This window comes from Rissa tridactyla, chromosome 4 (genome assembly GCF_028500815.1).
Source record: "Rissa tridactyla isolate bRisTri1 chromosome 4, bRisTri1.patW.cur.20221130, whole genome shotgun sequence".
NCBI lineage: Eukaryota > Metazoa > Chordata > Aves > Charadriiformes > Laridae > Rissa > Rissa tridactyla.
The window spans coordinates 6,658,186-6,682,491 of NC_071469.1; the positions used below are offsets into that span (position 1 = coordinate 6,658,186).

The 24,306-nt window shown below is 37.9% G+C and overlaps 1 protein-coding gene across 1 annotated transcript in view; it reads left to right on the forward strand.

Annotated features, from left to right (window-relative positions):
• Positions 1-24,306, forward strand: part of LUZP2 (leucine zipper protein 2) — a 211,625-nt gene that overhangs the window by 156,375 nt on the left and 30,944 nt on the right. Inside the window, exons 8-9 of the mRNA XM_054201466.1 lie at positions 5,779-5,853; positions 9,898-10,062. Coding sequence (XP_054057441.1) covers positions 5,779-5,853; positions 9,898-10,062 — 240 coding nt within the window. The remainder of the gene's footprint in view (positions 1-5,778; positions 5,854-9,897; positions 10,063-24,306) is intronic.

Here is a 24,306-nt window from a genome sequence, read left to right on the forward strand (position 1 = left end):
ATTCTGGAAGTAATGAGCATTAAGAAAATGTATGAGCTGTGAGTCTTTGCAGAAATTACATTTTTAACTGGCTTTTCTTCTTGTTGTAAGTGCTTGGAATACAATTCAGATGTTGCCAAACGTCTGGGTTTTGCTGCACAACTGATTAAATGGAATAGCTGCCAGAAAGTGTTATCCTCAGTTACATTTGACACCTTGTGCTACACTACACAAGTGTAATTTAAAAGCACAAGCCTCTGTTTTTCTAAGATACAACTAATGCTTGCAGAACAGGCACAGTAGAATTGTGTTTACCAGATAATTTATTCAATTTTCAGGTTAAACGGTTTCTAATTAAAAAGTTGTTCTTGTTAAAAAAATAGAATCAATTATAAAATAAAAAATTGTACAGTAAATATTTTATCTTTTTTTTTTCTTAAACATTCATTTAAGGCCTATGTGGGGGGAAAAATGGAGTTCAGAATATCCAAACTATTTAACGTGTGATTAAACATCACCTGGTCAATCATGTTTTCTAACTAAGCAGAATGTCTGAGAATTTTGTCCTCAATAAACAGCAATCCTCGGTATGAAATACAATACATCCTTAAAAGTTTTGTAATAACCAAATAAAATCCCAATTTATCGTGTCTTGAAAGGAAGAAAGCCCAGGCATGACTGTGTAATCCGTCTGACATGAAGCCATAGCCTAGCCTTTTCTGGCAAAAAAAAACACAAACCCAACAACAACCTTTGAAATTTTGTATAATGAAAAGAAAGGGAATGGAGTAACTTTTTTTCTGAAGTATTTTCAGCAGTTACAAAAGAAATTAAAAAAACCCCGACAACCACACACAAAAAAACTCCACCACCAGCAGCAAAAGCCGTCACTGTATACTTTATATTCCATGTTGACGTGCTGTATAAGGTTTCTGGGGAAAAAATGCTAAAAAGCCTTTTAAAAAACATTTTTTGGCTGCGCTACCAAGCGTGCAGTGTTTGTAATAGCTGTACAGCCGTGCAGCCGCATCGCCTGCCTGACCTGAACCGCAGCCCTTAATTATTCTGGGGGTGGAATTCATGCCCTGCTATTAACGTGGAATAAATTTGGGATCGAGTAAGACTGAAATGTGAAGGTGGGCACCACTCCCTCTGTCCTCCCTCTGACCCACGCAGCACACGCTGTGTTTGATCGAACTAAGGGGTCCTGTTTCTGGGACTTCTCATAAGGAAATAGGATTTTATTTTATTTTTTATTTTTTTTCCAACGAGTCATTGTGGTTTGGGGTTTGTTAAATTGTAAATGGAAATAGGATCACAGCCTGGTTTTGCTGACCTGTACCTTCGGGGAAGAATCCAGCAACTCACCTCACGGGTGAGAAGCTTTAGGTTTTGTCTGACTCCTGAGAAGCCACGGGAGGCCTTGGAGGAGGAGGTGTCTGTGGAAAAGCCAGGTTTGGCAAGAAAGTTCAGCTCTACCTTTCAGGGTAAAATACCAGCAAGAACACTTAAAGGAACTGTATTTGGAGCTTATTTGTAAAGTACCACGTAGTTATCATCAATACATAATCCAACAGTAATTTATGCTTTATATTTACGTGGGTATGTTTGTCCCAAGAAAGATCATTGAAAGGATTCATTTTTTGAAAACAAACAAAAGTTATAACTTCTCCAAAGGTACACAAAATTTTTCCTTCTAATGTGACTCAGGAACTGTGGAAGTGTAAAGCTTCTAGCCACTGTTTTTCGGATTACAGAACTTCTCTCTCACCCCCATGTTTTGCTGCTTTTGTGTGACTTTGAGGAACGTGGACATCTCAACTACCTATATTATATTGATTTGATATTTATAAATTCTTGAGCACTCAAAGTCATTCAAAGTCATCATCCCAAAGGCATATAGGCATTGCCTTCCTTTTTCTTTTCTTTTCTTTTCTTTTCTTTTTTTTTTTTTTTTTTAATTTATTTATCTGTATGCAGAAATTCCCTCTGGTCTGAATTACTTGGTATAAAAAAATTCTGTGTCAATTTGGATTTCTCTCTGGATGTCTCTCTACTTGAAATCAGACTGGTCTTCTCTTTTTGCTTTTTATATTTATGCCTGGAAGAATTTAAATATGGGCATTTTGTGTAATGTATTTTGCAATGCATAAAGGTAAGTACGTTCATTTAAGTGAGTTGGAAAAGTGTGCTCCACTGACAGTAATTGCTCGGTGCAGTCTTTCAGAGGATGAAAAAATTATTTATCTCACTGTTTCCTCTGTAAGACTTGATTCTAAAAGAATGCCTAAGAGAAACTTAATATTTTTAAGTTTTTCTAGGCTATGCTTTTTAAAGGTACTTTACTCCTTATCAGAATTGGGCTCGTGTGGTCCTACTGGTATTTTGTCCTTTTTCTTTATGCAGTATCCAAACCACCTTAATTGAACTCGACTCCCTAAAAAACTTCTAAATTAAAGCAGCAGTGAAGCTATTGCAATATAAATTCAGCCTTCATAGAAAAAAAAATTCAGAAAAAAATGATTATTCTGCACTTTCGGGATAAACGTCACTACTTTCAAGTGAGTGGTTCATCAAAATGCATTTTTAATGCCAGGATTTTATTCTCACTTGATGTCAGTTGGATCGATATCACTGGTCTATTGCCTCAGTAATCTGTGAAATAAAATAAATAGACATGAAAGTTACAGAAAAAGTTAGTCCATCAAAATATGACAATATTACCAAAAATAAGGTCAGGCTTGATAAACGCTGCATTCCAAAAGACTTTATGAATACATGTGAGCCCATGCTTTGGAAGAATACCTTTTCACCATAAACTGGAAGTGTTTTACTTGATGTGAGCAGTGTTATGACAATATGTTTTTTGGTGAGACACTGGCACACGTTGCCCAAAGAGGTGGTGGAGGCCCCATCCCTGGAGACATTCAAGGCCAGGCTGGATGAGGCTCTGAGCAACCTGATCTAGTTGAAGATGTCCCTGCTTACTGCAGGGGGGTTGGACTAGATGGCCTTTAGAGGTCCCTCCCAACCCAAACCGTTCTATGATTCTATGTTAGATTAATCAATTGTTTCTAGTGGCAGGCAGCAATTAAAAAAATTAAACACTTTTCCTCCGAGTTGATTTCCGATATGGCTGCAGTTTCATTGAGTACAAGGTATTACACAGCACCAGTCGTTGCCCTGCAAGGGAAGAGGCAGCAGTCACCTCTGACCGCTGTTACCTGCTTCCTAGCAGCTACCCAGCTTTTCAGATACCTACATAATGCACCTGTGGAAGGAAACCAGACATCCTGAAATTCATAGCTTTAGCTCTGCTATTCCACTGATTTAAACTGTAACACAGATGGTTCACAGAATGGAGAAGTTTCCTGGTTGTCTGGCCCACACCATGTGGCAGTCCATCATCTTCGTGGTGATTCTAGTCCTTGAGCGAGGCACATCGTCAGAGATGCCAGCCTGGCCTCTCGTTTATTGTGTAACCGTTATTTCGTGTAATTACCTTTTTAATGGCAATTCGAGCTATTTAATTATATATACTGTTTTTTTCAAATCTTGGTTCTCATTAATTGGAAATGTATTAATTTGTATGACTGTACTGTAAAAATAGCTTAATAAGTAGCAATAATTAAAATGTTAACGATGGGAGGAAATACTTGGTCTAGTTCTACTCTCTGCTGAGATACTGGAATCTGCACCTGACAGAGCCAAGCTTAATGTTCAGTCTTTCAAACATTGACTGGGACGGTGTTTGGTGCGAGTGCTGTTATGTACTGTATTTAGCAACAGATGCAAATGTTACTGAACTGTAGAAAAATTTTGGTATGTTAGTAAGTTTTTTTCTCTCAAAAGCCGGTCATAAGTCGAGTTAAATTTTGCAAATTCAGATGAAATCGAAAGATTCTTTCTGTATTGGATGCTCCGTTGCCAGATGGAGGAACCAAACCAGTGGCTTTGTGTGTGCGACAGTGAGTGGTATCAGGTGTAAGAAATGTGTTGCTGTGGAAATTAGGGACTGCGTTCACAAGAGACTGCCCCCATCTGAGCAAGCCGTTGACTTCTGCTTTGAAGCAAGATGGCCTAATCAGACATGGTTTTGACTAATGGCACTGTGGCTGCTCTGATACATCTGCAGATAAATACCTAATCCTGTTTTAAAACGTGACTAAGTAGCTCTTGACACGAGCAGGGAACTGAAAATGCCAGGCTTTTGTCTTTTACCTGCCAATGCCTAATGCTAATGGTCGTTTTATGTCTAGTCCTAATGAAACATCAGTTGAGGTCTCTGCTGAGCACTACAGGCTTGCCTCCGCTAATACACATCAGCTAGGATATGTGCTGGAAGCGCTCGCCTTGCCCCAACGCAGAGACCGAGTGAAGCGTGTTTGACGGGGTGTACCCTAAGGAGCGTTTGCGTTGTGTGGCTATACATTAAGCTATGCCAGAGTCAGCAGAGCAGATGCGATCTTGAAAAGTCTGGCGAGAAAATAGCATCCGGCTGGGGATGAGCTTCAGGAATCTGGTGGGCGTGGGGTGGTGCTGAGGGAAAGGGGGCTTGCAAAATGTTTGGTCAAAATTAAAACGTGTTGCTCTTTAACTGAGAAATGAGAACTTGAGCCGATTCTTCTGTACGCACAAAACGTGCGTGACCTCATCAGAATTTCAGAGAGAAAGGATAACCGGTTAGTCCAGCGTCTTTCTCTATGGTTCCTGTCATAAACAGGGAAGACAACTGGGCAGTTTTTGCAAATACAACAGTAAAAGAAAACTGTGCCTTGTTCCTTTTGGTTGCATAGTAATGCATTATTAATGACAGGGCAGGGAACTGCAGGAATCTGGGAGCTCCTACTTCCCTAAAATGTAAAGTTTTTGCAGAGAGTGTGTTTCTCTAAAGCGAGCAGTCTGAGTGTATCTGGCTCCTAGGAAATAGGAGAGAAATTTGTTGTCTTTATTTACTGAGGGTTTAAAAGCATCTCCTCAACCCCTGCACTCGATACACCGCATGTACGTTGTAAAAAGCCAGATCTCCTCCTGAAGGACTATGCAGGAAAATAATGTAGCATCATATAAAAAGCCAACAGTCTTTCCTGCCGGCTGCTGACCCTGACTTCAAACACAAATCTCCCCAAATGCCTTCTCACTATGGAGCTGCATAACTAGCTATTCCTGCGAATTTTCCTTTCATTTCTCCGGGGAAGGAGACGGAGAAACACGGCTGGACTTCACCCCTTTTTATACCAGCAGACAGTGGCATTTGTAAGGTGTCTGCATGTATGAAAGTTTGGGTGTTTTCTAATTCCTCTGTTTATGACGAGTTACATTAACGTTAGCATCTCAATCTTTAAAACTACAAAATAGCGTTTCCTATTACAAACAGAAGTCAGGTAAATAGACGAAATAATAAAAACTGTTTGAATACTTTGAATTTTCCAAAAGAATACTATGGCATAATTCTAAATACTTTACAGCATGGAATATGATCTTTAAGGTCCCTTCCAACTCAAACCATTCTACGATTCTATGAATTACTTTTGCTACTGACGTTGAAATTAAAAGAGTTGACTTGCTTTTATATAAATGGAGATGATCTGAGTGCAGTTCCCACGTAAAAATACACTTTTTCTCAGGAAAAAATTAACTCCCTTGAGGCCTGGTCTTTTTGCAAGCAATTCTGACCCAATTCATATATATTACTTGTAAAATTTATGTCCTTTCCTCACTCACGGGCACCGCGTGAAAAATTATGAGGAAAAAAATGCCTTGTAGGTTGCATCAACTTTTTCTTCTTGATTCCCACAGGCACAACAGCTAACAGACCTGGAGCAAAAGCTAGCAGTTGCAAAAGATGAATTGGAAAAGGCAGCCCTTGACAAAGTAAGAAGTGTAACGTAACGTAAGCGTGTTTGTCTCTATCACCTGCGAATGTTTCAGCGTAATTTGACAAAAACAAATGAAAGCCTTACAAAAGATGTAAATGTGTACTTAATTGCATGTAGCTGGCTGTAATGCTACCGAAGTCAGTGGAACTAATTATGATGCATGTAGTTTAGTACAGCTGCAAAGTTATTTAAGAGGGGGGGCGATCAGATTGGAAAGAAACACCTCAAAAAACCCACAGAAAGCCAAACGCTGCAATTCTTTATGTGCAAATGTACGTTAACAAGAACGTGCCTGTTACTGATAATGGTTTTTATCTGAGGTTTAGTTGTGGTTCCAAGTAGGATGTGGTATAGAAATGGGTCTGCGTCTTGTTGGGGTGGGACTGATGTGACTCTGGTGTGGGCAGAGGTTTCCACTCAGGACAGGGAGGCTGTGGGGAATCCCAGGAAGGGGACAAAGCCGGACACGTTCACTCCTGACAGCTGTGCAACAGGGGAGCTTTCTTCTAGATCTAGGGTAGCTGGGAAGAAAATACCCCGCAATAGGAAAGCAGTTTATCAGAAAGGAAAAAACTTCAACACGTTATCAAAGACTACTTTTTTGTTTGCTTTCGCATATTTTCAGGTTCCAGTAGACATTTTTAAAAAAGTATACCCCTTGCACCAAAAGCATTTTTCTGTAATCTTCAATATTGCAATCAGTGAAATTATCCTCGTGAGTGAGGATTTGCCTCCAGCATTGCAAAACATAAGCAACGCTCACAGTAGCGTTATCCAAACCTGTCTGCATCTGATGATATATCGTGTATTTCTTGTTGGTACACTGAACTGAACCGCTCCACATATTAATCTAAAAATTAAGCGTGTTCCTTCTTTGCTCGTATAACGCTTGCAGACGTGGTCTCTCAGCGGTGCCAACGTACTGTCTGTGGCAATGCCAGGCGAGCAATGCTTGCCGTAAATACTTTCCAAACGCAGTTATTCATTATAATGCAGACAGTTGTGAAGGAGAAAGCAAAGAACATTTGACATCAGGAACTTTTAATTGAGACTGCTATTAAGGGATTCTGTCTGCAAATTAAAAGGGGATTTGCAGCACACCCAACTGACTTCTCTGACCCTCTGTTTCTTTCCTATTAAATCTTACAGAATTTTAATTTAGGGCTCAGTTGTGGTTTTGTAGGCTTACCAGAAGCCTGGTGTCATCTTGCAAATTATCGTTGAGAGGGCCTTCGGATGGCATCAATGCTTGCAGGCTGCGAAAGTGCAGTGGAAATGGCAAGCAGGAGGTTAAAAGGCAGCGCCAGGGAAGCAAAAAGGCAAAGTTCACACCGGTGAGAACTGTGAGACAGTTTTATGAGACGAGAAGTACCTGTGTTTGACTAGTTCTAACTGCAGAGTAATAAGACCATTTAAGTTGCAGGTACCTTTTTCCCCTGGTTAAGAGCTTTTTTGTATGAACTACGAACTTAAAAGAGTTAGAAACGGCCAATGGCCCATCGATGTCTTCAGTGAAGACTCGGCCTTTACTGTCTTGACAATGGTGGTGCACATAGTTTCAGCTAAAGGAATGGAACCAATATGTAAACAATGCACATTTTTGGAACATGAAATGTATTTGAAATGAATAATTGAGTGATTGAATCTCAGCCTGTGCCTATAAATAGACATTAAATTGTATCTTTCTTTTGGGAGGGTATCAGGCTTTTCTGTTGAATATTAGTTTGTGCTGACAGTGGACTTAGTGTCTCTCGTAAGTCTATTTACACTACAGCACTTTGCTAGTTCCCGTGATGGACCCTTGGAAAACTGACAAATTTTGCATTACCACAGCCCAAATTATTCTATACTGAATCCAACCGCACGACAAGAGCATGAACAGATCTGGGAAATCTGAAGGCACGTGTCTCATGTTGGCAGTATGTTAACCAGCAAGCAGCCTGTTTTGACCACCATCACATCTATGCAAGGTTATTGAGAACTTTGTTAAACAATGTCCTTGTTTCCCATAGTGTTTCCTTATGTCATACTCTTGTGCCGCCCATTTATAGATCTCCTGTCAGCAAAATCCAAATTTAATTTTGCTACCCACAGGATGAAAACAAAATATTCTGCATTTACTTTTGGAATGGCAAAATGGCTGGCCGTAGGCAAGGCAGAACAAGGGCTGGATGGCAGGGACAGGAGATGAGAGGATGAGGAATTATCCAGAGGGATTTCTGGACAGGAGGAGTGCTGTTTCGATCAGCGTGATTTGTAGGGAGCACATGGGTCGTACAGTGCTGTTAATGGCTGCGTCCATATCTTCAAGCAAAATTCGACAGTCTGCTACCTCTGCCAGTTTGGCGTCTGAGCTTATTTTGACTACGTCAAATGGTGATTTACGTTCTGTGCTTGAAAAGGTAGGGGGAAAGACATATTACATGAAAAGAAGCATGCTAAGATCTTTTGTTGTCAATTAGAAATTAAAAGATCCCCAAGTCAGATGGATAAAGCAATCCTTTGCCTTTGACGTTGCCTTTAGGTCAGAGACATATCAGTCTGACTCAAGGTTCATACATTTTAATAAGTAGTTATTCATACAAAGTGCTGTCCTCTTTGATGGTAATCTAGCATTCCTCCTCGCTGCACACATCTTCAGGAAAAGACATTCAATTTTGTCTGTTTGCAAACAAACCAAACTCCATTCCACCTCCTATTTCTTTGATTTTCCTTATTGTGCTGCGCATTAGTAGCTTTTTGTGGTTGTCTTTGATCCTACCATTGAAATGTACCCTACTAACTATTTTCGTTTATTTTTAAAGAAACACTCGGATTTTTCCAGTTAGGTGATAAACTGCCTCTGAAATGGAACGCGGGAATGTATCTGATGTAAAACATGGCATATTTGTCAGGTTCTAAAAAACACTCGTTCAGCAAATAAACTAAATAAGGTGGTATATGCTGAATGCCATTGCTTGCAATTCGTGTAACTGTAAGATTTTTATTTTCTGTGTGTAATATTTCACATACATAGTATGTAGTGTATAAGATGTTGCATATACACGTATTCTCCATCAACTTTTGCCATAGCATACCTCACTATCCTTGATTTATGTGTCTTCAGCAAAATCTTTGAAGGTTAAAGTGTGCCGATGTAGCCTGTAGTTATAGGCATGTATCTCGGCGAAAAGAATAAGAGCAAGATATTTTTAAAGGCCAAATGCTGCCCAACTCAACCTGAAACGAGCATGAGGAAGTTACCTCAGTATCTAACATCAGACTCTAAGTGACTTGCCGTGAAGGAGCAACGATTTAAAATGAGATGTCCTCAGCGCCGTAGTTATTTCACTGTTCTTACTGCCTCAGCTTATTTCAGTGACAGAATGCTACTTTCATTAATACTTCTCTCTGTATTTCCGTGAGTAAAGTAGCGGTGTTCGCTCTAACATGGGTTGCAAGCACTTCACCACTTAAAAGTTTTCCTTTGGCTTGATGGAGAGTGGTGGATCTGGACAATCATATTCTTAACAGGTGAACAGACCTGTGGTTTATTTACTGTACCCTGCAACAGCATAATATGCTCAGGAAGGGAGTTGCCTTTGTTGGATTAAAAGCAATCTGTGGATAAATACCAATTATTTTGAACGTTATAAACAAAATTCCATGCAAAGTCTGTGTCTTTGCAATACCAGTGAACATTTCCTTCTCTGTAACTATTATATGTAAAAGTCTGGACACTGTATGATATTTTGTAGATTGTATTTTTGTTTGTTTTCGGGTAAAATAATATCTAATAATTATTTGCAATAATTGATGTGGATAAAACAGCGTGGAGAAAAGGGAAAAGTGCAAGGACTCTCTAGGCAGTTTGGTGTGTAATGCGCAGTAAACCCAATCATATAAAAAAACTGCTTCAAACAGCCTCAATTTCTTCTGTTCATAAGAAAAAGTAGCAGCAGCTGCTCATAAGTGTTTGGTTTAATGCAGAGAGAGAAAGCAAGCAATTCTGTTTATAATAACGCACCTTAGAGAAGTGATGATTTCTTATTTTCCCCAGGACTCACAGCTGAAAGCTCTGAAGGAGACCGTGCAGCTTTGCCTGTCTTCCGTTCTGCACAATCAGCCTCCCGCTACGAATCTAATCCCTTCAAAACCAGCTGAGAAGCTGACATCCCCGCTTACAAAGGGCTCAAAAGTTGCATTTCAAGTGACAAGCACCAAGGTATGGTTTCTCTCTCGGGTTTTTTTTTGTTTTTTTTTTTTTTTTCTAAAACATCTTTGAAAGTTTGTCCTGTAAGAGCATCAAACTGGAACTAAGGAGGATTTGAAATTCATTGAAAGATTAGGATGAATTTTGAGGATAATTCTAAGCCTGTTTCTGATGTCAATAAACTTTTTTTTTTTTAAAGTTGGGAAGCAGCTACTATTTTTGCTGAGGAACAAAATTCTATCTATCACTTGCTAAATGGACCATGTCTGCATACCAAATCTACAAGGAAGATGGATTTGCATCTAAAATAAGGGAAGATGCTAATTCTTAGGATTATTTACCTGTGAGGCACTGATAGTGAGTTTGTGGTAATACAGCACTAAGCAGTAAGACACTTTTTGCTTATCGTGTTGTTTTAATGAAAAAGACTGATATAAAAACATAAAATCGTCTGTGACACCCAAATCGAATTTGCCAAAAGGGATCTGTGGAATTGATGATAGGCCATAGGGAATATTCCAATGATGCAAGACGGGAAAGGAAGTTTAGGAGAAAGCATGAGAAAAAGGTTTTGATGAAAAGTGTTTTGATTCAACAGATTCGAGCATTTTAATACAGTCAAGAGTTAAAGCAATTAACGACGGTCCTAATAATTTTCATCTCCAGGGTTGCATTTTGCTTATGTATTCAACCAATTCAATAGATCTAGAAGAAATCTGTGATTTCAATTAAAAGGGAAGTTTTACAGAAGAATGACTGAAGGACACTTTAATGTCCTCTTTAAATTCCAATTCTCTTTCCTGAAATATAAATAAGAATTGCTAACTCATAGCCAATTTGTAATTTTTATACGGCAGCTGTTGATATCCACTATTAGTACAGAGGCTGAAGCCAAGAATTAGTAATCTTTCCGTATGTAATTAAAATACGATTTCAGAAAGCAGAATGTAATTATGAAACTGGATCTCACATTTCTACGCTTACAATAATGATTTTGGTTCTTAATAACTGTTTTACAGGAAGAAACCTTCATTCCCCAAATTACTACCTCTGGAAACAAAGCACTGTATTAATGAATAGCAGCACATGGGGACATCGGTGCTCGTTTAGATTGAGATCACTGGTTCTATGTTCTGCGGGACAGTGGACTCTTCTTTTGTAGGTCAGGCAGTCTGAGCTTCACTCAGGGATGTCAGGAGGACGTTTTTCCTAATTAATGTGGCTGTAGGATCGTCGACCTTGTTCTTATTGTCCTTCTCTTCAGGTTGGAAGGGTTTGTGCCTCTGTCGTGGAAGCGCAGGTGTGCTGAAGGATGAGGCCCAGCACGCCACACGGCCTGTGTTTAAGATTGGTGTAGGGTCAGAGCCTTTGAAGCATTTGAGGTCTTCTTGGTTTTAAAAGTATTACTATAGTGCAACGAAATAAATTGGAATGCAGCGTAAAGATTAGAATTAGATTTTTTTGTATTTGACTGAAACAAAGAATGCTCTTCCTTCTTTTTTCACGATGATATAGATTTTGTGTTTAATGTTCCTGTTTGTAAAATGTATCAGACTTTCCACGCTTCAGCCTTTTGAGAACCAGCGTTTCGTCCTCGGTGTCCAAAAGTGCTTGATTAAGTTATACTGCCTCTTCGATGGATGTTGCTCACATTTCCCTGCACTTGGCACATGCCATGAAAATGTCTGAGAAAATAATGGTCTGCAGTCCTCTTCTTCCACACATTGACACCTCGTTATTATAAATCTGTGCATTATCTGTGATTATAAAACCACTGAAATCTGCTACTGTGAAATAGGTTGTCAAAGAATCGTAGTCAGTCCAGAATTATACCCTCTGCGCTTGAGCTGTATTATAGAAGGCGTTTTTCTTTGACATCCATTCCTACGTACCTTTTCCTTGGCTTTTTCTTCCTCTTACAACCTGACTAATTCTAACTACAGAGGTATAACTTAGTTGTTGTTTTGTTTTTTTTTTTTTGTTTGGTTTGCATAAACATTTTGATACAGCAGGTTAGCATTTTTAGGTGAATATAAATGTGTGTGATTACTTAAATATGTTTTCATGTGTAAAAATGGGAACTTCAGATGAGCAGCACTTATGCATCTTGTCACGTCTGATAAGCAGCAGTTTTCCCTTCAGGAAAGAAATGATGCTTTGTCTGGTAAATATCGTATTTCAAAGATATTCTCATCCAGCCTAAAAATTGCTTTCTACAAATGTCAAACTTATTTTAAATCCATTGAAGGGTACATCATATGATACCTGTATCTGTTAGGGACAATCATCCCTGGGACTGCGGGGCTTCCTGCTTTATAAGAAAAAGGTGCAAATACGTAGGTTGTGTATTTGTATTCATAACTGGTAACCATAACACCTGAGTGCTTGTTAGAGATGATATTTAACACAAGAACATGGTGTAGAAAGGATAATTAGGAAAGCAAATTGCCAAATTTCTTGGGAAGGTTCATTTTAAAAATTCATTTCCTGGTGAGGTATTTTGGTCTTCCTAGAGAATGTGACATAAAGAAGCATAAATCAGATTTAAAAAATCAGTGCAAATCAGTGCACAGAACTGATTCAGAAGTGCCTGAATCAGTGCAAAAAAGTTGTTGTTCCGGATAGGTCAGTAATCTGAAAGAGTGGGCAGTAATAGGAAATTAGTACATTAAATCATAGAAAAAGTTCCCTTAAAGTGATCAAAAGCAGTACTAGTCTGAGGTGCATTTTGTGACGTGTCTTAAATGAGTTAATATTTACAGTGTGCACGAATGTAAAATACAGAATTTACCATTTGAATCGGCACTTCTGTTTCAGACCGAACCCATTTTCCCTGTCAAGTACCTGTCATTACACCGATACCGGTGCCGAAAGCATTAACCATTACAGATGGATTTAGGGCTTTGTGCGTGCAAGTTCAATGACACTAACAGCTAAACCCAAGCATAACGACGTGGCTGATCATTAATCCTGAACTATGAGGTCTTTAACTTGGCACTTATTTTTATTATGTAGTTTCTTTTGCGCTGTAATGTCGCAGCAATAACCTTCTGTGTTCTGCCAGTGGAAAATGCTTCCAAACTAGTTGAGAGTTGGGGGATTTGGCCTTTGCTGTAGCAATTTCCTTGTCTCATGCCCGTTACAGAGGTGATGAGGAAAGAGGAAAATGAAGAGGAAGGAGGAGGACTGAAACTCCGCTTTCCTTTTTAATCTCCAGATGACCTGGGTACTTAAAGAGTATTGTTAATGGACGGAAACTACAACATTGACTTGGCTGCCTGCTGTGGGGAATGTAGGTTGGTATAATCAATGAATCAGGGCACTGGTACTGACTTCCCATTGCGGCATTTTCTGCACTTACTGGATCTCGGCATAAGAATCAACTTTGAATTTATACGGAGCTAGTAGATGGAATGCGTTCTTACTCCATTTGCTTTAATTCCTCTTTCTGAAAAAGGTTAACATTATACCTTAAAAAAAATAATTAAAAATAATAATAGCTATCATTCAAATATCTTTGGCTGTGCCGTGTACTTATACCTGTGCTCCAAATGCAACCAAATGAGCTTTAGTAACACTGTGGAAAATTAATAGTAAACCAAAATCCAAAATCAGAAGTGAAAGAGAAGAAAAGTCTGTTTTCAGTAACGAGGTTGACTACACAAATGATGGGGAATACAGTGACACAGGTACCACAATAACGACTAGTTTGCTCTATAGTGTTTTTGCCTAATGCAGAAACATCAACAACATTGTCTCCTGTATTCCCCAAACGAATTCCTTTGTTATAAATGCCCTGTGGTTTCTGTGTATTTGGCGAACTGCACTATTTTAAGAGTGAAAAATAACAGCCCCTCGTATATTGTACATTGCGTAGGTGGAAAGACCATCCGTGAATGCCACTTCAGTGTCCCAGACTTGATGGAGGAAATAGAGGTTGAATGGGCACTCTCCTGCTGTAGAAATGTATAGTACAGACTGAGAGGGGAGCTGCCACTCCATTTTGAAAAGATGTAAAGATCTCACAAGAAAATGCATCGCTTTGTGGTAAAATCTGCTCCAAGGAGCTGTTGCTTCTGCCTCGTATGTTGTGAATATTGTGGACTCCAGCATACGTCGATCAATGTAAAAATTCAGAAAAGTTAAAGCACTATGGGCCGTCCTCCTTTTGTCTGGAATTAAGTACTTCATTCCTTTCCTATCAAAGTGAGCTTGAGGAACTTTATACCTTTATTAAGCCTAAAAATGTGTTCTTGTTGAGAGCTTGTGAGACTGTTCAGAGAAGGTACGAGTCTGGAAAGTTGGTCAAGGAACAAGGTAGACTCTGAAAAGCGTTTTGAAACGGCCATATGGGAAATCAAGAGGCTGAGTTTTCTGTGTTGGCACAGAAATAATATATTTAGGTTAAATTTAAGCTCACAGTTATTCTGAGTGCAGAGTTACTGAGCCTCTACCACAGACACAGAGCAAGACTGCTGAAAAAACAAGATGATGGTAGTGTCGAGAGTCTTAGCTTCTTCACTAATTTAATCAGGGGTTTTGAAGGTTTTTTTAATAACCTATTTATAAAGATCTATAATTTATCTAGGAAGCCAGAATATTTCTTCAGCTCTAGACTTTATCCATTTCATTCTACAAAAGTAAAAATTATTGATTGAAATATTTAAGTAAAATAATAATATCATAGTTAATTATTTGCACTAAATATTATTTATGCAATTATTATCATATTGCAGATAATACTGCAGGAGATAATTATATAATTGGCTAGAAATTTGAAATACCTTATGGTTACATGTGTACATTCTTAAAAATGTACGTAGACGTTTTGAAGGAATGAAGAAATGTTTGACATGGATTGGCTGGACACAATCCATGTTTACAAAGATGGAAAAAAGTTTTGGTTTTTTTTTTTTTTTTAAATTGTCTTTTAAGACCATTTTTGTAGATCCTGGAAAATTAACAGAACAGCTTCGGATTCATGAAAAATTAACCAGCTGAGTGTAGCAATGTATCATCTCCACTCTCTCCCTTTCTAGGTCAAGAAAGAAGCCTAAATCAGAACAAATTCCTTAAGGAAATAATTTCTGTTTTCTAAAATCAGAGCTATTAGCGTTCATAGAACTTATCATAGTATTCCAATATAAATGAAGGTTCTGACCCTTTGAACAAAGCAATTGCAAATTCTTTGCTCAAGAACCTATGAAACAACACATATAATTACGGACTTATTTTTGTCCTTTTAGGAAAGATTAAGATGCTGAAAGCTTTTCAAATGTTTCTGAGTATTTTTACTCAGGGAGACCTCTGTGTAACATGCTGAAAAACATAACTTGTAAGTTATTCCTCTTTAGGCATTATATTTCAAACTGACATTATGGCTTTATGTCAGGAAGCACCCCAAATCTTGTGTGTAATAACCCCATCCCAGAGGCAGAAAGATGGGCAAATGGTCTTCTGAAAAATAAAAGATGCGAGTCTGAATTTAAAAAGTTATTAGTGAAATGAATCGGATATCTGAAGCTCACAATATGTATCCCCTTTTGGTAACATAGTCTCTCCTTTGTGGATTTGGAAAACCTAAGCTTTAAAACGTAAAATATTTGTGACTGTTCTTTTGTTCTTTTCCAGTTTTCCGTTGATTTTTGCTGCGTACTTCCTTGCTGTTGCCTGAGTCATTCTCTGCATCTCTCTGGTGTTTCAGACCATGAGGGCAGAGAAAGGCTCTCTAGTACTCAGGCTTTTTCCTCTGTTTCCCTCCTTTCTTTCTATTCTCTGTTCTTTGTTGCAAAATACTCCTCATCATTTCTCCTAAATTACTACTTTTCAGCATCATTATCTCATTCCCTTCTGACGTATTCCCTCCTGACATCTATCCCTTCCTTAAATTTAAGAATAATAAATCTCGTTAGGCTATTTCATTTCCTATACAATGAGCATTCAGACCGGAGAGAACAGTGGGTCCAGTGTTGTCTGGGGCCGCTTTGTTAAACGGTCTGCTTTAAATGGTCTGTTTCAAAGAGATCATAAAATATAAGGTCAGACTGGAAAAAATTAGCAAAACTTTTCACTTAATCAAACTTCAGGATATTACAAACCAATACAGATGTAGCACTGCGCGCTTGGATTTATTTGGAAATTAATTGTGTGCTCACAATTGAGGGAAAAATAGGTAGTGTATATATATCCTCATGACTTTGTCAGGGGAAACAGAGGTTGAGCCTGAGGGCACAAACTATAATATCCATGGTCAGCTATAAGTAAACAACAAGAGGACTGAGAGCAGTGAATAGATTTTTTTTTTCTCCATTAAAGCCTTAGGAAGTCAGCCTCCGAGGTACCTCAGTGCTACTCTACTTTTGTTGCCTCAAACTTTGGTTCTGCCAGAGGTAATGAGATATCGCTGACACCTGCGCCTTCAGGCACCTGTAGATCACTGCGTTCAGCACAGGGAGGGGAAAACCATAATTAAGAAGAAAAAGAAAAAGGCAATTACTAAATGCAGAGTCAGCCACATTTTGTAATGGGCAGTAATGGCATACAATCATCTCACCCTTTGCTGATGCATAAACATTATGAGAATAAAATAGCATTGAAAAATGACGCTCTCCATTGTTTGAATTTAATTTCAAAGAAAGTAACGAATACGTGTCTCTCCTAAAGTACTCACCATAAAAATCTCAGGTACTATCAGTATCCATAAGACTAATGTAGTGAGAAATTTGTTTTTAAAGAGATAAAAGGTAATGTAATTGCAAAAGCATGACCTGTTTCTTCATGTAAGTCTCTCCTGTTCTGCTTTTTATAGCTCTCCCTGGTCTTATAGACTTTCATTCTCATTATGATCAACTAGATGCCAACCATAGTCTTGTATTGTTTTTAATGATCATTCGTAAGAGTTTGTCAACTCTTTCTCATATCTTTTATTTCCAGAATTTGCTTCGAATTGAGTATATTTTCGCTGTCACCTCAGAAGGCTTCCACATGACCTTTTCTACAGCCCTTTTTCTTCAGTGGCTAATTTTTAATAAAATTTTATTACATGCTGGAAACCGTTTAACACCAGAGATCATTAAATTGAAAACTGAAGCTCTTTGCTCTTATTACTTCCTTTAAAGAAGTCTTCATTATTAACACATTATCTTGATAGTAAATTAGTTTTAGAGGTTTTATTTCCAACAGAGTACAATCAAGGGAAATTGGAAAGACAGCACCTGGCATCTCTTATTTAGTCTGTAACCCCAAAACAATATCATTCTCCTTCAAGTTTCAACGACACGATCTTTATAATTATCTTCATTTCATTAACTATTTGACCTCACTCCTCTTTGTTACAGAGCATAAGTAGCTGGACCGGCCCATTACCCCAGGGTTCAGCTCTGAAATTAGCAATGAGCTAATGGGCTGAAGAGGTAACTGGTAATCATTTGTTACTGCGCTTTTTGTGGCTCTTAACTGCAGGTCAGTTTGCCTGTGTGTGAAAAATACTCCAAAGTCTCACTCCAAATAACCTCTTTTTTAATTAATGCCTTTACTTATCAGACGTTTCTGTAAAGTCTGCCACGATGTAGCACATAATAAGTCTGAGGAATACTGTGGGTTACGGCTTGACAGTGCTTGAAAGGGACATGAGTATGTCAAATTGAAATGTCTTGAGAATGTTTTAAATGAACATCCAAAAGCCAAATTGTTAGGTATGGCTAATGGGCTCGCGTGGACCTGGGGATTAGCACAGACAGCTTATATCCATCTTCCAAAATTCTGTCTCAGCCTAAAACCAGGCCCCCGTGCTGGAGCAGCCTCAGGCGTCCTGTGACATTCAGCAGCTTTCTGGACAAGTTTCCTTGTCTTTTTTTTCTGTCAAAAGGGAAAAAGAAAAGAACCCTTTAATTACTTTTCCAATGTTGTTGTTTTAGAGGTATCTTTCCTCACCTACTCATATCTTATATCAGGTGATGGTTTCTTTAACGCTTCTCTTTTTTCCCCCACTCCGCCCCCCGTGACAGCAGAGATGACTGGAGAAATACACAGTATTTCTGATTTCAGTTAAAGTTGCTTTTAGCAGAAAAACAGTAACACATTGGTTTATCTTGTGACTTTCCTAGGTGACGTGTTTGTTACATGTTTCATTAAAAAAGTATACGTATATGAGCAATGAAAACAAAACTGAATGTGTGTGCCTTTGCAGTTGCACGTTAGTAAACCTATTTTAAGATTTGTTAGTATTAGCACTTTTTTTCTACCGCTGTCGCGTGTTTCAGAAGTCACGAAATGAGCAGAGGATCTAATTAATCATTTTAAGTGGCTTGCAAACTTGAATGCAATTGTGAAAGCATACTCCGAAAGGAATTTTGCTACTCAAGGATATTGTAAGGATTTATTTAAAAATTATTAATGCAGTATTCTGTATACAATATGTATTATTAATCTGCTGTTATAAAGTTTCACTTGATATGTGTATATGGAGCCAAGTGGGAAACATCAGCGATAGTTAAGTGCTCTTTTTCTTTGATTTGAGCAAAGGCGTGATTTGGAAAATATTCAGAAAGAAAATATTGATTGACGCTGGGCTTTTTGGCCATTAATGGGAATTTTCTAGCAATTTGCTTAAAAACATTGCATTGAATCATACAGCAGAAGAAATGCAGAACATAATAAACCCACGGCATTCAAATTCAATTTAGTCTTGAGCGATTTAAGAAATCTCCTACCGGCTTACACCTGAAGTCTCACCATCTTCCAGAATTGTTAAGCTCCCCCTTATTCTGCATTTATTATTTTATAAATCTGAAATGTCATTTATTTTATAGTCAATAAGAAAGTAAAATAGTCTGAAGGAATGCACTCTCATATAATGGAAAAACAGACATTGAATTGAAACAAAAAAACTTTTAGTATCAAGCCTATAATTGTTTAAATCCTTAAAAGTTAAATGGATGGCGCTTAAATTGACTGTTTGAAGTGGCAAAAATTGAGTCCTATAATAAATGACTATTGAATCTTTTTTTAATACTAAATATTTTGAGGTAGTTTATGGATTATTTATGGAATCATATTTTCTCGTATCTTTTGGAAAATAATAATTCTCATCTCTGTTGATGGAACTGTGGTCATGAAGGTAATCGTATTGTCAGGTATTTTTTTATAACAGCCGTCTTTATTAGAAGGGACTTAAAGAAACGGACAATTGGAAGCAAACAGAGTTTATTTTGGAAAAGCTTCCTCTGCCCAGATTCCTGTCTGTTCTTAAATCAATAAGAGCAACTTTTAAGGCATGATTGGGGAAAAAAAATGGAAGTCTCAAAAGGAAAAGCATTTTTCCAAGTGACCTCATTTTTGACACTCGGCTCGTGGTTCAGAAGGGTTCCAGCTTCACCAGGTCGGTCCTCTTGGGGTCTCTAACTCTTCCTGGGCTGGGCACGTTTGGCTTTGTTTTTATCTGAAAATGCAGATGTTTATGTCTGTGACTGTAAGTTCAGTAGATGCTTTTGTTCATCCGGGAAGGCTGTAATTGCCTATAAAGCGTATTCTGACGCTGTGTGTATTATTGCAGCTCTGAAGTGTAAGAAATGTTATACAATGTTCATTACCCCACAGCTAATTGCTTTTTCCTTTGTGACAGCTGTAGCAAATTGAGACGGGTATTGAAGGAATGTGTTTATTCGGATGTTTCAGTTTTTTAAGTATTATAACATCAAAAAAACCCCACCTTAAGATGCTTAAGTATCTTAATAGCTTTATAAAAGAAAGCTTTGATATTTTCTCCTCTGCATTGAAGGGATAGCCTGTTTTTAAACATTAGAAACAATGGGAAAATGAAGAGAAGTAGAAGGTATATTTATACACGTTGTATTAATATATGAAGTAAAAGGTTTATTTATACATGTAGTTCTACCCTTGAGTTTATACTCATCTCTCTAGCCATAGAATCCTAGAACCATAGAATCGCCTAGAGTTGGAATTTGCTTTCTTGTCCAAATGTATTAACACTTAGTTTCAACTAAAATAAAAAAGAAAAAATCTAATAGGTATTGAAACATAAAGTACGGTTGAATAATATAAAAAAAAAAGACGAAAAATTAATCCTGGACAGATTTTTGTGGGTACTGTTTTAGGAATACGTGTCCTGAATGTTCATGCATTTTGTGCAAAGTGGAAAAACTTTTATAGAGGGGATTTAAATTTCTAGACTTTTCCTTCCATGACCCTAAAATACCAGAAATTCCAGGATTAGAGCACCCCTTTGAAAAGATGTATATATGGAATCCTTTAATCATAGAATCACCTAGATTGGAAGGGACCTTTCAGATCATCTAGTCCAACCGTCAACCCAACACCAACAAAACCCACCACTAAACCATATCTCTAAGCACTGTGTCTGCCCATCTTTTAAATACCTCCAGGGATGGTGCCTCAACCACTTCCCTGGGCAGACTGTTCCAATGCTTGATAACCCTTTCAGCGTAAAAATTTTTCCTAATATCCATCCTAAACCTCCCCTGGTGCAACTTGAGGCCGTTTCGTCTGTTACTTGGGAGAAGAGACCGACTCCCACCTCTATACAACCTCCTTTCATCCTTGAACTTTGCATACTACAAAATATTAGGTATTCTAACATACCCAATCTATAAGAAAACTGACGCTAAAATTGAGCAACTATTGAGGGAAAGTGAAATTATGGGTTTAGATACAATGCAATGTAGGTAATTGACACATATAAATACACTAACAAGATTTTTCTCTAACAATACCTACTATATGTATGATGATGCAACAAAACCTTCTCCTATTTTTCAAACCTAATTATTTCTATTTCCTTTTGTTGTTGTTTTAGCTACAGATACATTTACAATAGACATCTAGTTACTAGAAGAAATTTGAAGTCATATGATTGGTATCGAATGAACTAATTGCATTCTGGCATTGGACATAAGTGTTCACGAGTAACTAGACCACTCAAAATCTAGACTTCTGCTGTTTAGCCCCTGTCTCTAATGCCATGTTGGAGTAATATTTTGGCATCAGTGAAATTCGGTTTACACTATGAATTTATTATATTGTGATACACAGTAAGGACAGAAGAAAGCTTTGTGGCAGCTAGTGTCACCTGGCGTAATATTTGCCCCAAAGATTTTCTACAAAAACTTTGATGTATACCTTCAAAAATTTATTCTACTAATTTACCACTTGCATAAAAACTCTTTACTAATGCTTTCATCCATGTTCTCAGTACCAGAAATTCAGCAAAAAGGAGTTATAAGCACAAAACTCAGACCTTCTTTCCTATTTTGCATGTTGTGACCCAGATTCTGCCTGTTCCTACGTGGACATTCATTAGAAGAAAATAATCTGGGTAATTCTCCCTCTCCTCCTGCAGTCCATAGTTCAGCCAGGCAGAATTACAACCACCCTTTATTCTCTGTTACCCTTAAGCGTATTTTGGATTTTAGATATTCGATAAAAGAGCTGAACAGACAAAATCCGGACCAGGACAGTAAATTTCATTACACAGTAATTTAGCATCTGACATACTGTATCATCATTGCTGAGTGCCCCTAGAAGCATCTACTGCTCTGAGGAAAAAGCCACCTGAGGCTCTAGGACTTTGCTGTCCAGCCCATTATTATTTATTATCGAAACTGAGCTAATGTGAGTTAAGCCCTTTCCAAATACATGGAATGATGCATTTTGTACTTTTAAGAGCCTGCATGAAAATGTCTTTCCCTGTCAAGCCAATATATCACAGCTGACTCCAGTGCAGCCCTGGCAAATTACATACTGGCATGTAATCCAGGCAACAGCCCAAAATGATGAAGAAAAAGGACACAGATAAGCACATGACATACTACTAAGTCAAAAGTTACTAGGAAAAAATGTGATTGAAGAATTGATGTGGAAACAAATTCATGCATTAGTAAACAGTACATACAACAGCTGCCTTGCACATCCTGCCTGTTCTCTGCTATGACGATTGCCACTATCCCGATGAAATTTGGGTTTAGACTACGTTTCATTATTCTGAATTATTGGCTATAGGAATCATTAGGTTTGATCATAGGATCAAGAATTATGGAAAACTTAGGAAGGTAGAGATGTCAAAACTGAAGCTCTTCTAATTATGGTCCTATTTATTTTAATTTTCTTTTTTAATTTCAGATCTTATAATGACAAATATTTCACCAATCACTTTATGCAAAGGGTCCGAGGAGTACTAGGTGTATTTTGTAGAACAGCTTTAAAACCACCTTTTTTTTACGGGAATACAAATGTACATCCCATGTATTTGTAATTTGTCAGAAAACACAATTTACCCTCCAGAACAGAAGTGCTGTAAGCTACAGACACGGGCATTCGTCATGGCTGAATTTATGTACAAGTACTTCTGTGCTCTTTATTTAGGCGTCATAATACTAACATGACCATGGAACAGTCAGTTTGGAAATATGTGATGGCATTCTGGCAGGAATGCATTTTCTGTAGTTTTAGTACCCTTCAAATATTGAGGAGACGGGGACCAAAATCTGTAATTCTTAGTACACTGGCATAACTGTAGAGAGTAGTAAGGGCTTTACAATTTTTCTATTAATACATTCCTGTTCCTATTGCAGTAATGAAGTACAAAGAATAACCCCAGCTGTCTTTAATTTAGCTGTCCTGAGCATCCAGAGCAGTCCAGCTTCAGCCGGCAGAAAAGACAGCAGAGACAGCTGAAGAAGCGAGGAGAACCAGCAGCCTCTCGCTGGTTCAAAGCAAGCTCCGTCTGGCTTTGTTTTCTGATTCTTCCTGCTTTGTAGGCAGATTTGGCAGCCTTTGCTGGCTTTTTTTTAAGGATTATTTTCGATTTTTTCCAGTAGTTAGGTACTTGATTAGAAAAGCTCTCAACAGGAATGGAGATGAATGTTTCTGGTACCAGCAGACCTGTGAGGGACATACGGCCACGTGTGCCAGGAGCAGACGGTAAACTACACTTGTAAGTACCACAAAGGGATGAATTCCTTTTAGAGAGGAAAGCTTCCTAATATTTTAATTAAACAGCGCAATAAAAAAGTTGGTGCATTTCTAAAACGCACGTTCTTTGATAAAAGCCCACGTGTACCGAGCAGACCTGGGAGTTACAATGCAAAACCCAACAATCCGTTTCTTCTGTTTCCCCCACTGTATTTGCTGTTGCTTCTCCTGCCCCTGGTATTGCCAACGTTGTTGTTAGTGCTTCTATTTTAAAAAATTCAACTAAAAATACAGCTCCAAAATACATCTACAACCTCTAACCCATCCCCATCTCTAAACCTCTGTGGAGTACTTAAAGATTTTTGCTAATACCTTTAGTTGCTTTACTCCATTTTACTGTGTTACTTTAAGTGCATGAAGTATGGGCTTGTTTAATTATTTGAACTTTTTGTTTATAATCTCCCCTGTATTATAGTTCCTGATATGAAGTCCGTCAGAATTTATCATTTTTCTTTCCTGTTTAATCTTGAAAATACATAACTGCTGCTTCAGTTTCTTTTCACAAATTCTTCTACTGTGAAGGAACGTCTGTAATTGAAATTTCGGCCACTAGGTTTACCTGAAATTACACTGGCTTTGAGCAGGATGCTTATTCTATATTTTTGATCTGCGAGGTCATATTGTTGGTCCAAAGTAAAGATTTTTTTTTTTATTCATCAAGTTACCCAGATCTGTCACCGATCAAGTGCAGTTAGAATGAAAATACCAATGGTTATACGCGTGTTTATACAGAGATAATTATATTATTATGTGCGTTTATCTATAGTGATTTTTGTATTATTTTCTGATCAAATATTCAGCCTTTCAGTAACCACTGAAAGTTCACCGTCTGTTCCTCTGTGCTTGTACACAATGGGTTCTTCTGTACCCATACAGTAAGGAACATCAGTGATTCACACACCCTGAAGAAAATCTGTCCCACTGCTGATGACAAACTTGTCCTGAGTTTTTGGTCATAGCTTATCTGGGAGAAAAGGTTAATAACAGGAAAATTTATTCAGTCATTGTTACTAAGAGTTATATTGTGAAACTGTTTTAATCGATAAATGTAAGAGATGCCTCATCTCTAGGTCAGAATTCCATTAGCTGCTCATGGCACCTGCCACAGAAGAGCGACAAAATATTTGCAAATGGGATTGTGATCATTCATACAGGTAATTGCTCAAATTATTCAGTTACCTGAAGAAAATCTACATTTGTATTTAGCAGACAGTCTAGCCACAACAAAAGAAGTGATAAATATAAACA